At 38.6% G+C, this 17,633-nt stretch overlaps 1 protein-coding gene across 2 annotated transcripts; it reads left to right on the top strand.

The window, feature by feature from the left end:
• Positions 1-8,522: 8,522 nt before the first annotated feature.
• LOC143852977 (7-deoxyloganetin glucosyltransferase-like) lies at positions 8,523-15,012 on the top strand. Of its 2 annotated transcripts, none has more exons than XM_077362669.1 (2): positions 8,523-9,095; positions 13,845-15,012. In XM_077362669.1, exons 1-2 carry the CDS (start codon positions 8,582-8,584, stop codon positions 14,765-14,767), a joined length of 1,437 nt encoding a protein of 478 aa, XP_077218784.1. In that variant the 5' UTR covers positions 8,523-8,581; the 3' UTR covers positions 14,768-15,012. The 2 variants fall into 2 exon arrangements, with proteins under 2 accessions (XP_077218784.1, XP_077218783.1); XM_077362668.1 differs by lacking the exon at positions 8,523-9,095 and adding an exon at positions 9,980-10,704.
• The last annotated feature ends 2,621 nt before the right edge of the window (positions 15,013-17,633 follow it).

Raw genomic sequence — 17,633 nt, 5'->3', positions numbered from 1 at the left:
CTTTAAGCATCTCTTTCCGATTCATGTTGTGCCACATTTAAGATCCATTAAAAAACAGGGCTTTTGACACACTAAAGAAGCAAATCAGCAAACAATTGACTACAATGCTTATTACCCACCTCTCTATCTGTCAGATTATTATTATTATTATTTTTGGTGAGTAAGCTGCTCTCAGATTAATTTTAGTAGCATCCATAGTTTTAAATTTTTACCGAACTGCGAAATTTCGGACCGAAAAAATTTCAGATTCAGTGAGGACCAAAACGAAAAGGTAACGAAACCGAAATATCTAATAAAATAATAAAATTTTATTCCGTTAAAGAATTTCGAACGAAATTACCGATCGAAATTTTGTCCCAAAAATCCGGTGTTTCGTGCGCCAATACCAAATTTCGCCCAAAATTTCGGGATTTCGGCTGAAATTTCAGTTTCGGATAAGTCTGAAATTTTAGCTGAAACCGAAATTTAAAACCATGGTAGCATCCAAATATGACATAAGTTTAAGGTCTCCATCATTGGTTTTGCTCTCTTGTGAAGGCTTCTTTGGCCTTCTTCAATTAAGAAGAAACCCTAACTTAGGGGGGTCCCATTTCCTTTCGCATCCAACTGGGGCCTGCAAGTATCTTTAATTTGCTTGTGAGAGCTTTTTTGGAACTGTAATAGCCTTTGACCGCTCTATAAATACTAAAAGACTTGATGAGTTGGTGTAAATATAAAAACATGGTTGTGCTGATATCATTCCCCTTAATTTATAAAATCACTTGTATTTATCATTTTCTAATAGAATTAGTAAAATGAATAAAAAATCCTGGAAAATTTATGTGAGAAATGCTCTTACTTTAAAGGCTAGATGTGCTGTAGATTCAAACCCTTTTATTACTCCTATACTTGCTGATGTAGATATATCCGAGCATTTGGATGAAGTGGGAAACTCTATTAGCCTCTCTATCAAAAAAATTCCTTCTGAAGTTAACGTTCAAAGACATAAGACCTTCTATACTTTCGAAATAATTTTGGATCAACACTTCTTTATCAGATATCACTACGAACAAAACAAGGAACATATCTTCAAGTGGAGCCCCAGAGCACCACCTATCCATCTAGAATCTAATTCTATCTCCTTCGTACCCTTTGAATCTATTGCCTTCAAACATTTTTTGCTTAGTCTTCATAATATCTCTTCACAGGGTCAAAGGCAACAATTTGGTATGTATCATCTGGTACCACCCACTTCGCACTAGTTGTCCCATACTTACTCTCTATCACTTTTTTCAAGAGTTGATTTCTTCCCTCCCCTAACCTCTACAAATTCTTCTTCGAAAGTGCGATGTTGACAAGTCTCAAGTTCCTAATTCCCAAGCTACCGAATTTGATAGGCTTGCACAATCTTCCCAACACACAATGTGAATCTTCATTTTTCTCATTTGATCTTCCCTCGAGAAAGTTTCTTTCAATCTGTTCAATGAGCATAACAACAACATCTCCTACATTATGTCGGTGAACCATAGCAAGGCAGCAAATACAACAAAACGTATGATTAACACCAAAACTCGTATATTCCTTCTTTCTAGACCTCATTCCACACTGATGTTCACTGAATTGTAGGAAAATAAAGTCTCTAAGAAAAGAAGATCCCCCCTTGGTGGGTTTTTCTTGAGTTCTTTCTTGAAACCTTTAAGACTAATTGGTCTCTTTCCTTTCGACTTAGTCAGATTTTTTCAACAGAAGGAAAATCAAAGAAGGTAAGCATAAGTTATAGTCTAACGACTCTAACATTATTTTTCTCGCACATGGTTCCAAGAGTCCCAAGGGACAGAGACCTCACCTCTAGGACTAAGGTCTTGATACTTGACCACGAGCTAGCCATGATGCTATGACCGCAAAAAATCTCCCACATGCTAAAGGTATGAAAGGATGATATTATCTATGGTTCAACCTCTAAATCCTTGCTCTAATTGACCCTACGATTCTAAGGTTGGTGTTGAAATTAATTGCCTTGAATTTGTAAGCAGTTGCTTAATTAGATAAGGTGTTTTAACACCTTATAGTTGTTAGGTATAGTTGAGTTTGTTAGGACTTTTACCTATTGTGATAAGCATGTATTTACAAGTGAAAAATTGTATTGATTCTTTTGTTTGGGAAAAATTATCCAAAAAAGAAAATAGAGGTTTCGCGCGAGTACGAGTTGCAAAACAAGTACAAGGTGGAAAAAAGGTCTTCAAGGAAAACCAAGGGTGGTTTTCAGGTACGTGTTGGGAAGAGGAAGAAGGTGATCAAAACACGGCCAATTAGGGAACATCGGCGCTTGGATTGATACTAAACGGCATTGAACATATGAGGTTTGTCGTGTAATCCGGAAAGAGCTTTGTGCATGTGTAATCCGGCGAGTGTTTCTTGTACTTTCATAATCTCCACATAGTAAAATCTTTTTAAGTCCTCGCACGGAATTATCCACAGATTGTGTCGAACCATGTATATCTGATGTGCTTTTCTTGCTTTTGTCTTGCACTTTTATTTGTCTTGTTCTTGCAAATCTAAATTGGAAATCATTGCATAGTGTTAACACACAAAACCGGCAACACACTTTCGTGTTTGGATTGTTAACAGGTCACCGGTGAGGATTGGTGGCACCTCAAATTCATAACAATTGGGTCTAAGATGGATACCTGAACCAAGGTTCTCCCTCTCTCAAGTACCTCTTTGACATGTGAACTCCTGGTTCACAGATCAAGCGAGGCTCACACGGTCCACAAGATTTATTGTCTGGTTATGTAAACATCCACGTATTGCACGTAAGGCTAAGGAAGACTAGAGTGGCCGTGGGACCTTATGTCAATAAATCTAGGGAAATGATTTTAGCACTCTAATGTTTTGATAGATAGCAAAAGCTTCTTGTCTTCTATTGTTTAAAGGGGTTTAAAAAGGTTATTTACAGTACACAAAAAGCTCTGACAATGCCAATTAAAAATGGGCGATGATTTTTTCACCCGCGGTGGGATGACGCGCCCCCCTTTTAAAGTGATTTGACGCCAAAAAGCTTAAAAAGTCTGCCCACAATTGACCTTAAAAGGGGGGCGCATCATCCTACAGGGGGTGAAAAATTATCTCCCTTAATAATAAGAAGACATGCTACTTTCGCAGCTTCGCTTCCTATCAAAACATTAAAGTGCTAAAATCATTTCCCTAAATCTAATGCCAATTGGAACCTTTTTTCCATTAATAGAAGGAGACGTGTAGTTTCGGTGTACTTTTGTGGAAGATGACATGAGAATTTTATCAAAGGAGACCCGTGGTTTCGATGAATTGTCAATTGTGTGAGAAGTGGCTCATACCGTCCATACATTTTTGTGTGCGAAAAGACAAGCATAGGGAAGTGATATATTTGTCCATTTTTTCTTACTTGAGACAGCCGCTCTAGTGTACTTATGACCATGGTTTTGAATTTCGGTTTCCCTACAGATTTCCCGATTGGCCAAAACCGAAATTTTGGCTGAAATCCCGTAAAAGGCTAAGAAATTTCATTTCTTTGGGCCAAAATTTCAGCTGGAATTATCGAAATGCCGAAATTTCAGTAAAATAATAATAAAAATAATATTTTTATGAATTTTCGAGCGAAATTTTTGAAATTTTGTTTTCGGTGCGTTTTGGCTTCGGTGTTGGCCGAAATCCGAAATTTAAAACCATGCTTATGACTCCTTTTTTACACTAGATCTATTCCAAGTAAAAAAGGGAGGCAAATATATCATTTCCCTAGAGATAAACCTTGTTTGTACTATAAGTTGTATTTTACAAGTGACATAAATTTTTGGGTCCCAGGTGGGGACATACAAGACTGTTTGATTTTACACGTGGCATGCTTGACGTCTAGCATATCAACAAGCATCAGCATAAGATAGTGGCCCCCACATTCATGGGCCCTACTCCCCCAACACCAACCAGTGTGTCTATGATTACTAGTTTTTTTAAACCATAAACCGTATCAAAAAGTCATGTACGGCTTACACCACACGATACGATGATCCAAACAATCACCACAATGTAAATAGGTTGTGCCTAGAAAATCATTTCCATAGGATAATCCCAACCTTAGGAGAGGATTCCATAATATGGAATTCCTCTACAGATAAAATCTAATTCTAGTTAAAAATGACGGTTAATTAATTTGATTTTGCCATTTCACACACCTAAGGGCGTTTTGGTCTTTTTCCAGAAGACAAACTCATCTACCCGAGGTGGTATCAGCTCTATATCCCTAGCTAAATAATAAATATATTCTTTTGATAAAATGACAACACTGTACCAACAACTATGTATATGGGCTTTATATTAAAGATACAAATCTTCAAGATTTGCATATTAAAGATACTAGGAAAATATGCACGACTAAGGTATTTTATAATTTGTTTATTTCAATATTTATTAATGAATTAGTATAACTTTTTAAAAATATTGTTCAATATTACTACGTAATTATTGTTAATTTCAGAAGAAATTTTATATTAGAATAATCAAAGAAATTGCAACATGATCAATTAGTAGAAGAAACAGGGAAAAAATTTCTTTGAAAGAACAAATAAACTTCTCTGATTTATTGGAGGAAGAAATAAATGTTGTGGGGTGGCATGGATCGAATGTTTGCCTGAAACTGAGTTTTTCTAGAGGCTCCCTTCAATTCACATTCTTCTTGAAAGAAAGGGGATATTTTTTTGCAAGGAGGAGAGAGTGTTTGAGAGGCAGAAAGATAAGACTGTAAACGTATCATATACATATCACAAACCTAAGCAAATCTGCATCAAGTTTCGAATCTATAAAAAATCAAATCATAATGATAGTTCCAGCAGAACCTAATTCTATCATTTCAGCAACCTATCAACATGCAATTCTCCAATTGCCAGCTTCCACCACCGAACAAGATCTCGCTATCTAGCGGTTTCTAAGAACCAAAGAACAAAAAGCATGATAAAAATCTCCAAACCCTATTTCAAAACATCAGCAGAACATGCACAACTCTTCCCGAAGCTTTTGATCCATCGGAGAGACTGGGCTCTTAGTAACAATTTTACCTACTAAGATTGATAAAAATAAAATGTCAATCAAGTTAGAATGGATATTATACAGTTTATACGGATTTTCTTTGGAAAATCATAGGCACCTGATCAGGATTTCCGACTGAGAAATAAAAAAATATACAGAAATGAGAATTCCCACAAATAACATGGCAAATGGCAGGGACATTGCAGCAGTGAAATGACGAAAGTACCCTAGACAAATCCGACTTAGTGAAATGGCAGGGACATTGCAACATTGAAGGCAAGGGCCCCGTGCATTCCCGTGCAATGCACGGGCCGACAAAGAATTGTACAGACCACATCATAGGTTGATCCAAACCGTCCATGTGATGGAACAGAACATAAATAGGTTGTGCCCGTAAAATCATTTCCATAGGCTGATCCTAGCCCTCCAATCTATAGAGGTTTCCATAATTTTTGTTCCTCTTAAGGTGCCCAGAATTCGTCAATATTTTTACAGGTGTCCTGCATTCGTAATATTAAACTTTCCGTAATTTGATCCTCACATAGTGAATAAGGAAAAGTATTTTTTTCGTCATCGTTAGGGGTGTAACTCGGGTCGGGTTGAGGCCAACCCGAGGAACCCATTTTTCCAACCCAACCCAACCCAACCCGATGTCCAACCCGGCTGGGATCAACCCGACCCAACCCGATTTGCAATTTCCTCAACCCAACCCAACCTGATTTCCAATTCGGGTTGGGTTGGGTCGGGTTGACTCAATTTGATATGGTACCAATTGTTGACCACCTCAACTCAAGCCGGTCTGTTTTGGATTTTGGGAACCAATAGTGAGTCACCAATAATTAGTTTTTAACTCACAATCGGTTCTCAAAATCCAAAACAAACAGGGACTAACAATTAACAAAGGAAAATGTTATCCGCAGTACTATATTTTGATGATCACAGTCCTCACTTGATTAAAGTACGGTATGGCCTGCACCATAGGATTATCCAAGCCGTCCATTGTGGAGTGTGGAGACTATTTCAATGTTGAAAAAGAAAAACACATATACAGAACTTCTTCAGATGGAACCCAAATTCGGGTTTCGGGTCGGGTCGGGTTGCCTGACAACCCAACCCGATTTTCAATTCAGGTTGTTTTTCCCAACCCAACCCGATTTGCGAAAAATCTTAACCCTACCCAACCCAAATTCGGGTTGAACCCGACCCTCATGGGAATATCCAAGAACATCGATGGTTTCAAATTATATATAGTGCTAATGTCCTCACTGCCATATTTTATAATGGCACTACTCACCGTATTTTGATGATCGCACTCCTCACTTTGTTAAAATGTACGGTATGGCCCGTACCATAGGATGATCCAAACCGTCCATTAGATGGGCCACTGCCTAAATAGGTTGTGCCCTAAATATAATTTTCATAGGTTGATCCTAACCCTGCGATCTATAGAGGGTTATAGATTGATCCAACCGTCCATGTGATGGAACACAACATCAATCGGTTGTGCCCGTAAATCATTTCCATAGGCTGATCGTAGCCCTCCAATCGATAGAGGTTTTCATAATTGTTGTTCCTCTTCAGATGCTCGGCATCCGTCAATATTTTGTAACTTGTCCCGAATGGGTCATATAACGTAGTTTTTTCGTCATTGTCATATGTCTATACCTTTTTTGGTAGTTTTTTTTCGTAATTGTCATAGACAGGTACCATATGTCGATACTTTTCGTATGCAATCGACGATTGTACCCTCAAATCATTTCTCATTCCGAGAAACTTCTAGCATCAAAATGACCTAAATGCCCTCAGCTAATAGGATACAGTAGGAAGTTTTTCTAAAAGAAGGGCATGGAATTATCATATGTAATTTTTTTTTGGGAACAATCAATTTATATTGTGGCCCATTAAATGGACGGTTTGGATCATCCTATGATACAAGGCGTACGATTCTTTTGGAAAATACTTGATTGTACGGACTTACACCATAGGTTGTACGCTAAAAATCATTTCCATAGGATGATCCGAACACAGTTGCGGGGTTTCCAAATTATGTCATTTATCTATAGATTGTAGGGATGCGATCATCATTTCGGAATGATCAAATGGACGGTTTGGATCATCCTATGGTGTAGGCGGTAAAATATTCACTCCAATTTTTGATAGGTAAGTTGGGGTTTTGTGGGGACCCCTACCGGCTTATTAAAAAATAGTTCACTACATGGGCTTACACCATATATATTGTAACAAGAATTTTGTGACAAAGCTTGCAAACCAAAAACATATTTCTTACACTCCCTATTAAAAAAAAAGTACTGTGTAACTTACACCATAGGATGATCCAAACCGTCCAATTGATGGGCCATATTGTAAATAGGATGTTCCCAAAAAACACATTTCCATGCGATGATCCTAGCCATGTAGTCTATAGAGGAACGGCATATTTAGGAAACATTTATTGATTGGAGGGTTGTAATTATCCTATGGAAATGAATTTTGGCACACAACCTACTTACATTGTGGCCCATCAAATGGACGGTTTGGATCATCCTAAGATGTAAGCCATACAGTGCTTTTTGAAAACCAATACTCACTGTAAGGACTTACACTATATATAAAAACTCTCATAATCACATCATTTCCCTCTAAATCATGGGGAAACGGGTCAAACTGGCAGGTTCAAAGTGACGCGAGAAATTTTACGGGTCATTGGGCTTGGACCCACACCCTGCCCGCGGGTCAACCGGTTTTTTGACGTATGTTTTTAAGATTTTTTTTATAGGGATTTGCTAGCCACCTTCGTCGAGCGTACTTTTCTGCTTGTTCGCACATCCTTTGCTGCGAAGTACGGTTTGTGCAAAGGTGGCTAGCAATACATAATAGCAATAAATAATAATCAAGATTTTTTTATAGGGATTTGCTAGCCACCTTCGCCGAGCGTACTTTTCTGCTTGTTCGCCCATCCTTTGCTGCGAAGTACGGTTTGTGCAAAGTGGCTAGCAATACATAATAGCAATAAATAATTATCATGCGCGGGTACTAAGTTTTAAATGAAAAATTACGGGAAAATGAAAGCAAAGCAGAAAAATTACGAAAAAAATACTGAAGTACTAAAATATGACAATTACGGCCAAAACTACAAATAAAATTGAAAAATTATGACAATTACGGACAAAAAAGGCAAAAAAGGAGACAGCTGGCGTATTTTTTTTAACTCTTGTGGAAGGGCATATGAGAAGCGGAAATGACGAAAAAGAAGTAGTGAAAAAAGACATACTTGGGAGTTTTATGGAAATTAGGGACGCATAAGGAAATAGCAGGAAAGAAGCAGACGATTTTTCAGGTATTTTCCCTTGTAGTAGTAAAGGATTAATCTTCAAGATTTGCACATCTCCTAGAATAGCAAATCAAAGCTGCCAACTAGAGATTTAAAACTTTACACCTTCTCTCTCCTCCCCCCCTTTATAAGGTCGTAGAGTGGCCTAAGCTTTTTGTTACCTCTCTTGAAGACTATCCTGTGTATTTTTCACAGCTTCTTCCCTCGTTCTGAAACATGGATTTGGAACCTCCTGTAAGTGGAAAACAACATGCCATTTGCTTTCCATTCCCTGCACAAAGCTACATCAACGCCATGTTGCAACTAGCTAAGCTCCTCAATTCAAAAGGCTTCTATGTCACCTTTATCCTCACTGGGTTCTTCCACACACGTCTGATCAGATCTCGAGGCCCGGATTCCGTTAAGGGATCCGAAGAATTCCGATTCGAAACAATAACTGATGGCATGAACTCGTCCGAAGAAGACACCACACAAGATATAACTAAGCTCTGCCTTTCTGCTAAGAAGAATTGCCTTACTCCATTTCGTAATATTGTAACGAAATTGAATCAGTCACCGAATGTTCCTCAAGTCAGTTGTATAGTTTCAGATGGGATCATGACTTTCACATTGCAAGTTGCAGAAGAATGTGGCATCCCTGGCCTCCTGTTTTGGCCGATCTCGACGTGCAGTGTAATGGGCTACATCCATTTTCCTGAGATGAACGAAAGAGGGCTCCTTCCGCTAAAAGGTAGTAACTTGTGTTTTTTTTTTTTGCCTAGTTGGACTTGAAAATTCTGCAAATTTTGGGCCCAATTCGAATCTTTCATTATTATTGCGGTTTATGGTCTTGGGACATGCATTCTCTCTCTCTCTCTCTCTCTCTCTCTCTCTCTCTCCTGGCTGTTGGTGCCATTTTCTAAAATTTTACAGCCTTAGACAGCAAGTAAAGAAGTGTCAACAAAACACAGGAGTGCCATCATTGAAAGTTGGGAGTGCATGTCCTCAATCCAGTACTATATTACCTTAGTTCAGAGCTACACCGTGTAGATGCACATGGTGTGTCCCAACCCAATAATCAACAATTTCAACCATGTCATTGGTGGCTGTTAGTTTGAATGGTTCTTTGATTAAATTTAATTGGTTTAGGCCCTGCTTGTTTTGGATTTTCATAATCCATTTTAGGTATGAAACTGATTATTGGACTGGAGAGGCCAAAATTCCAAGTGGGGGCCACCATTTATCTCCTATACCTTGCTTTAGCTACGGTCTGTATTCACGTACAATAAAGTTGGATTTTGCTTGAAGGTTTGAATCGTCCAATAAATTAGAGGATTGAATCGTCCAATAAATTAGAGGATTGAATCGTCCAATAAAGGTTGATTTTGCTGAGTTGAAGTAAATGGTTTGAATCATTGAGCAAGTGGTCCCCACTTTCACTTGTGGGCAAAATAAATAAATGGTTTGAATAATTGAGCACGTGGCCCCCACTTTGACCTTGTCCACACATATCTTTCCAACCATACCTCATGTAATTAAGAACTAAGTAGTTGGAGGCTCTAATAATTAATGCTCTATAAATTTAGGGAACTGATATCAGCACAGCCCTATTTTGATTCTTTCACAAACCCTTTTGTCTTTTTGTATTAAAAGAGCAGTCAAAAGCTTATTACATTTCCCAAAAAAGCGTCTCACAAACCCTTCGTCTCAAACGTATGGCTTTTACACCTTATCTCTTCTTCCCCTCTTCTAACAAGAAGACGGCATAGTGGCCTACTCTTTAGTTATCTCTCTTGGATACACTCTTTTTTTTCATATTTCACAGACTCTTCTCTCAATCTGAAACATGGAATTCGAACCTCCTGTAATTGAAAAACAACATGTGATTTGCGTTCCATTCCCAGCACAAAGCCACATAAACGCCATGATGCAACTAGCCAAGCTCCTCAGTTCAAAAGGCTTCTATGTCACCTTTGTCCTCACTGAGTTCTTCCACACACGTTTGATCAGATCTCGAGGCCCAGATTCCGTTAAGGGATCCGATGAATTCCGATTCGAAACGATAACCGATGGCATGGAGGCATCTGAAGAAGACACCACACAAGATCTTCGGAAGCTCTGCTTTTCCACACAGAAGAATTGCCTCGCTCCATTTCGTAATATTGTAACGAAATTGAATCAGTCAGGGTACTTTCCTCGAGTTAGTTGCATAGTCTCCGACGGGACCATGACGTTCACTCTACGAGTTGCAGAAGAATATGGCATCCCTGGTGCCGTGTTTTGGCCCAGCTCTGCTTGTAGTCTCATGTCGTTCATCCATTTTCCTGAGATGATCGAAAGAGGGATCCTTCCGCTCAAAGGTATCTTGTGATGATTTTGCCTTGTTGGAATTGAGAAATCTGTAAATTTAGGATGTTTGGTACCTAAACAATACACGAAACGCTCCATAGTGGATGGAATGCATTAGGCTAGGCCTCTTGCACCTATCCCATACCAGGTTGGGTTCCACCTAGTCCCATACCTTGGCATGAACACTTGACGTTGTTGCTGCCAATGTCCTATAAGCTCTCTCTCTCTCTCTCCTAACAATTATTAGTAGCTCATTTATATTTTAATGCGTACCACATGAATGATTTAGATCAAATAGGAAACATTATAATATCATGTGTCATGATTCATGTGATCATTTCTCTCTCATATATTATGTATGTTTTGGATTTGAGAACCGATTTTGAATCTACAACTAATTATTGAACTCAAAATTATGTTTACGCCCTGCTTGTTTTGGAAATTCGATTACCGTTCGCATCCGAATCCGTTTAAAGCGAATATTATCCGAATCCGTTTCAAGCGGATATTATCCGAATCCGTTTATGAGATATCCGGCTCTTAGCGGATGCAAATCTGGTAAATGGTATATCCGATCCGTTTAACATCCGAATCAGAGAAGTAAATCCTTTTTATTTATTATTAATAATATCATTAATATTTATTTTTAGTAATGACACACTATCTTTTGTTTCTAAAAGAAAAGTGAATTTTCTTTTTAGAAAAAAAAACAAAAAAAAAAATAGCCCAAACCCGTTCCATCAAAATAGCCCAAACCCATTCCATCATATACAAAAAAAAAGGGAAAAACCCAAAGACCACTATCAACACTATCATCCATCCCCACCGCTTCCCTCTCTCTGCCTTTGTTTTAAAAGGAAGAAGAGGATCTCATATATTTTAGAGTTTGGGAGCTAATTTTGTGAAGAGAACGTAGAGGTCCAGTTTTAGGGTTTGAAAAATTCATTCGAGTAAGGAGAAAAAAGATAAAGTGCTGCAATAAAATGTTCGAATTTACCGGATAAACGGATACGGATAATATCCGAATTCGAACAATATCCGGCGGATACGAATTCGGTAATAGATATTAAATATCCTTCGAATCCGAATCCGAATCCGAATCCGGATAGTTTATACTATAATCGAATTCGGATATAGCCATATCCGCTCCGAATTCGATCCGTTTACACCCCTATGATTATTGGACTGGAGAGGCCAAAAGTCCAAGTGGGGGCCACCATTTATCTCCCATATCTTGCTTTAGCTACGGTCTGTATTCACGTACAATAAAGGTGGATTTTGCTTGAAGGATTGAATCGTCCAATAAAGGTAGGTTTTGCTGAGTTGAAGTAAATGGTTTTAATAATTAAGGACCAATTACCAATGGGAGACAAACATTAGGCAAAATTATCAACAGGACCCATGCTTTTCAAAAATTATCAACGGGGGACAAAAGAGGTCTTGTCAGTAAAAGCTGGACGAAAATACCCTTTGGCATATACAACACGTTTTGACTTTGGAAGAGGGTTTTCAAGTCTCTACGATTGGGGTTATCAGGTATCAAAATGGGGTTACCAATTTCAGAATGGGCTTATCAAGTCCCTGAAAATTGGCCCCGGGTACTAGAGTTTTGGAAGGGGGTTTTCAAGTATTTGGGATTGGGGTTATCTAGTATCAAAATGGGCTTATCAAGTGCTTGAAAATTGGCAGAGGGTACTAAAGTTTTGGAAGAGGGTTTTCAAGTTTCTAGGATTAGAGTTATCTAGTATAAAAAATGGGGTCACCAATTTTCGAATGGGGTGATCAAGTCCCTAAAAATTGGCCAAGCGTACTAGAGTTTTGGAAGGGAGTTTTCAAGTCTCTGGGATTGGAGTTATCTAGCATAAAAATGGGGTTACCAATTTCTGAATGGGCTTATCAAGTCCTTGAAAATTGGCCGAGGGTACTGGAGTTTTGGAACGGGGTTTTCAAGCCTCTAGGATTGGGGTTATCAGGTATCAAAATGGGGTTACCAATTTCAGAATGGGCTTATCAAGTCCCTGAAAATTGGCCGAGGGTACTAGAGTTTTGGAAGGGGGTTTTGAAGTATTTGGGATTGGGGTTATCTAGTATCAAAATGGGGTTACCAATTTACGAATGGGCTTATCAAGTCCCTTAAAATTGCCCAAGGGTACTGGAGTTTTGGAAGGGAGTTTTCAAGTCTCTGGGGTTGGGGTTATCCAGTATCAAAATGGGGTTACCAAATTCCGAATGGGCTTATAAAGTCCTTTATGAGCACGTTTTTACTTCCTGTTTTTTTTCACTCGTTCATTTTCACGTTTTTTTCTTTCTACCGTACGATTAATCTTCCTCATCCTCTATTGAAAGGGAGAAGGAGAAATGCAAAACCCTAAAACAAATGAAAAATAAAACCTAGATATTGAAAGATAGATGGGAATGAACTCACGTTTCAAATTTTTGACTTTTCCCACCTCCAATGGTGGCTAAATGATGAAGAAGATGACTGGTAATGTAGAAAAAAACAAAGTTGAAAAGGAAAAAGTGAAAAAAAAAGAGGGGGGATAAGAGGGAAAAGTGGAAAAGCAAAAGGTGTTGCTTAAGAAAAGGGTATTTTCGTCCAGCTTTTAATGACAAGACATATTTTGTCCGCCGTTGATAATTTCTGAAAAGCATGGGTCTTGTTGATAATTTCACCTAATTTTTGTCCCCCATTGGTAATTGATGCTCTATAAATTTAGGGAACTTATATCAGCACAACCCTATTTTGATACTTTCACAAACCCTTCTGGCTTTTAGTATTAAAAGAGCAGTCAAAAGGTTATTACATTTCCCAAAAAAGCGCCTCACCAGCCAATTACTGAAGAAAAGACAGCTGGGTTTGTGCAAATATCAAAATATGGTTGTGTTGATAACATTTCCCTAAATTTATAATCTCTAAATATCTTTTTGCCTGGACCAGAAATATGCAGATGACTTATACTTTCTTATACTGAATATAAAAATCCAGCAGATTCCGATATATACAGGACAGGATAGGTGTCTAACGCCAATGAGGTCCTCTTTCAAATGTAGATAGAAGTGCTCAGAGTACAAAAATAGCTATCTCATGCATAATTTGTTTCGTGCTCAAAATTTTAACCCAACTCTTAATGAAAATTTTATATGCATGCAGATGAGAATTTATTGAGCAACGAGACCATTGATTGGATACCAGGTATGAGAGGTACCCGTCTCGTGGATTTCTCACGATTGACTAGAACGACAGATCCTGCCAACACTATACTCAAATTCATAACAGAGGAAATCCAGAATAGCTTCAAGGCTTCAGCTATAGTTCTCAATACATTCGATGACTTGGAAAATGAGGTATTAAGTGCTATGAAATCCATCTACCGCCGCGTTTATACCATAGGCCCATTGACATCGCATTGCCATCAGATGCCTGAGAGTCATTTGAAATCTTTTACGACAAACTTGTGGATTGAAGAGACAGAATGTCTCGAATGGTTAGACAAGCAAGAGGCTGCTTCGGTCGTTTATGTGAATTTTGGTAGTGTTACATTCATGACAAGCCAACAGTTGAATGAATTTGCTTGGGGACTTGCGAATACAAAGCACCCTTTCTTGTGGATCATAAGGCGTGACATTTTGACCAATGGTCAAGCAAGTTTGCCAGAAGATTTCATGACAGAGATCGAAGGGAGGGGTTTGTTAGCAAGTTGGTGCCCCCAAGAGGAAGTGCTCTCCCACCCTTCGATAGCTTGGTTTCTAACACATTGCGGATGGAATTCCACATTGGAGAGTATATGTGGTGGTGTACCCATGATTTGTTGGCCTCAATTTGGCGATCAACCGATTAATTGTCGTTATACATGCAACGAATGGGGAATTGGCATCGAAATTAGTAATGATGTAAAAAGAGAGGAAATTGAGCATGTTATTCGAGGAGTGATGGAAGGAGAGAAGGGGGAGGTGATGAGGTTGAAGGCTATGAAGTGGAAAGTGAGTGCAGAAAATGCTACCGGACAAGGAGGATCTTCGTCTACTAATCTTGATAGACTAATTTCTGAGGTGCCTCAACTAACCTATGACTGACTGAACTGCAGTAGCATGTATGACTATTTGAAGAATAGTTAAAAACTTGTTGAGTCAACTCTAAACTAGCCCAATTCGAATAGTTTCATTAGCAGTAGACTTGCCAAAAACTCCTAAGTAAAAGTTGAGCAATTGTTCTGAGTCTGCCACTTCTATTATGTTGAAAATGAAGCACCATTAACTGTTGCACCTAGTAGTGTTTGTATCTTTTAAAATATGAAATATAAATATATATCTTTAATGGATATATGGTTTGTGAGCTAGAGCTCAGCCTGAACTAGATCGAGCTCACAAACCATATATCCCATAGTTGGTTTAGTCATCCAACCCATTAGTTTTATAGGTTATAATTATGGTTATGGTTTATAGTTAGGGTTATGATTTGTGCAGGTTTAAAACGGATGGCTAGAAATTACGCTCCTATAGATCGGATGGTTAGGAGTATGGTATAGAGATGATTTCTTAGGACCATCTTATCTATGTGAGGTGCTATAAAATGAATAGGTTGGATGAGTCAAACACCTATGGGAGATGGGGTATTGTAAGCTCTAGCGCAGGCTGAGCTTTAGCTCACGAACCACGCCCCCATTTATAATATTCTTTTATTAGTATGAAAAAGTAATCCCATTTTGAGAAATGAGTCACTTGTTTGGACGTGTGGTTTTCTGTAATTTTTGTGAAAGGTGTGACATATACCACATACGGAACCACCTCCAGCCAAAATTTGTGTGCCAAAGTTTGATTTTACATGTGACATGGTTGGGTCTAGCATATCTACCAGCATCAAAAGGAGAGGGTGGCCTATTGACGATCAATTTTAAGGTGCAAGAGGGACCAATGATTTTACTCTTGGCGTGCTTGGTAGGCCACGATATTCGCAAGCATCAACATTAGATGGTGGTCTCACATTCTTGGGGCCCTACCTATAAAAGAAAAGGGAAGTGATATATTCATCCACTTTTCTTCCGTGCGCCACCCCCATCCATCTAGTGTATTTATTATTTCTCGTTTTACACCAAACCCCTGATCGTTTCAGATTGTGGCAACGGATGATGGTGAGGGCCCCAACGCGGGCCCTCACCATCGATTGTCACATTCTGAAACGAACAGAGCGGGGTGGCCTGGGGAAGAAAAAGGGGGGAATATACAATTGGTCACGTGCTTGGCATCGAGTACAAATGTACAATGTAAGCTAAATACAAGAAAACAAGTGCGCAAGAAAACAATGACGAATCCCCATTAGAGGAATACTTTAATACGTCACATGCTCAAGTAAACAAGAGAAAACGAATCCCAAGAAGGGTTAAAATAACAAAACTAGCCCTCCAATGCCATGTGGCATGTGGGGATTTGTTGGGTTCCATTCTCAGTCTCCCTAGCAGTGCTTTTAATTTGCTGAAAGTGACCAATGGGGGCGCCCTTGAAGATAGTTTTTGCAAGGGTGCCCTTCATCCTATCATTCCTAATTTTTCACATGCCTTGATAAAAATACACATATTCTGGGACTTAATCTTCAAAACATGTGTAAAATTTCATTTTAAAAACTTTTTGCTATAATACCATGTGATACAGCCAAGCTTTTGGAGAAATTAGTTGTTTCTCACTCCTATTTTGGTACAAATGATAAGATTAGCAACTCTGCTTGGGCACACAAGCTTGTCCTGGTGCCATTTTCCTTATGTCAAACGTACGACTTTTACACTATCTCTACTCACACATTTCTATAAGAGGGTAAGAGCACCCGACACTTGTTACCTGTCTTGAATCCTATCTTGTGTATTTTTCACAGCCTCTTCCCTCGATCTGAAACATGGAGTTGGAACCTCCTGTAGTTGAAAAACAACATGCCGTTTGCTTTCCATTCCCGGCACAAAGCCACGTAAACGCCATGATGCAAATAGCCAAGCTCCTCAATTCAAAAGGCTTCTATGTCACCTTTATCCTCACTGAGTTCTTCTACACACTTCTGATCAGATCACGAGGTCCGGATTCCGTTAAGGGATCCGACGAATTCCTATTCGAAACAATAACTGATGGCATGAACTCGTCTGAAGAAGACACCACATAAGATATAAGTAAGCTCTGCCTTTCTGCTAAGAAGAATTGCCTTACTCCATTTCGTAATATTGTAACAAAATTGAATCAGTCACCGAATATTCCTCAAGTCAGTTGTATCGTTTCAGATGGGATCATGACTTTCACATTGCAAGTTGCAGAAGAATGTGGCATTCCGAGCATCATATTTTGGCCGATCTCAGCTTGCAGTCTATTTTCCTGAGATGATCGAAAGAGGGCTCCTTCCTCTAAAAGTAGTAACTTGTGATTATTTTGCCTTGTTGGACTTTGAAAATTTTGCAAATTTAGGAATTAGGACTCATTTGTATCATAATTCGCAAAAACTGATTGATTCTAAAGTAGGCCGAGTAGCATATTCAACAATTAACTACAGGCTAGAAAACAACTTGAGCATATTTTTCTATTAATACATAAAAAATACAAGTTGTATTGGCTTGGTTCATTTTGTAAGATCTTATGTGGACAATTATTGATCTAAGATCGATAATCTAGATTAAAGAAAGAGATTAAGAGTGAAATGACTAGAGTCATCAATTGACATTAGTAAAGGGTGTAAGGTTAATCAGTGTATCTCAACCCTATTGAGATAGAGATGGTTAGTGTGAAGCCCAATTCATCTATAGTTAAGTTTGGATAAATTAAGCCAAATAGAGTTCTATTGTGGTTGGAACTCTAGAAGGCATTTTCTATAAATATGGGTTGGTCTAAGAGCAACCTATCTATGTCAGCTTCTATGGAATGAACGGGTTGGATGAGTCAAACAACATGGTAGATGGTGTATTTATAGTGG

This window comes from Tasmannia lanceolata, unplaced genomic scaffold, assembly GCF_043159265.1.
Source record: "Tasmannia lanceolata isolate RefF3 unplaced genomic scaffold, GAP_Taslan_0.1 ptg000019l, whole genome shotgun sequence".
Lineage (NCBI taxonomy): Eukaryota > Viridiplantae > Streptophyta > Magnoliopsida > Canellales > Winteraceae > Tasmannia > Tasmannia lanceolata.
Note: the sequence above shows the minus strand (reverse complement) of the source record. Positions and strands in the feature narration are given on the sequence as shown.

What these genes read in the sequence shown, in the direction of transcription:
- LOC143852977 (XM_077362669.1), top strand. Translation starts at nt 8,582, where the DNA reads ATGGATTTGGAACCTCCTGTAAGTGGAAAACAACATGCCATTTGCTTT. An exon ending in AGGGCTCCTTCCGCTAAAAG is followed by an intron (nt 9,096 to 13,844) that starts GTAGTAACTTGT and finishes ATATGCATGCAG; the next exon opens with ATGAGAATTTATTGAGCAAC.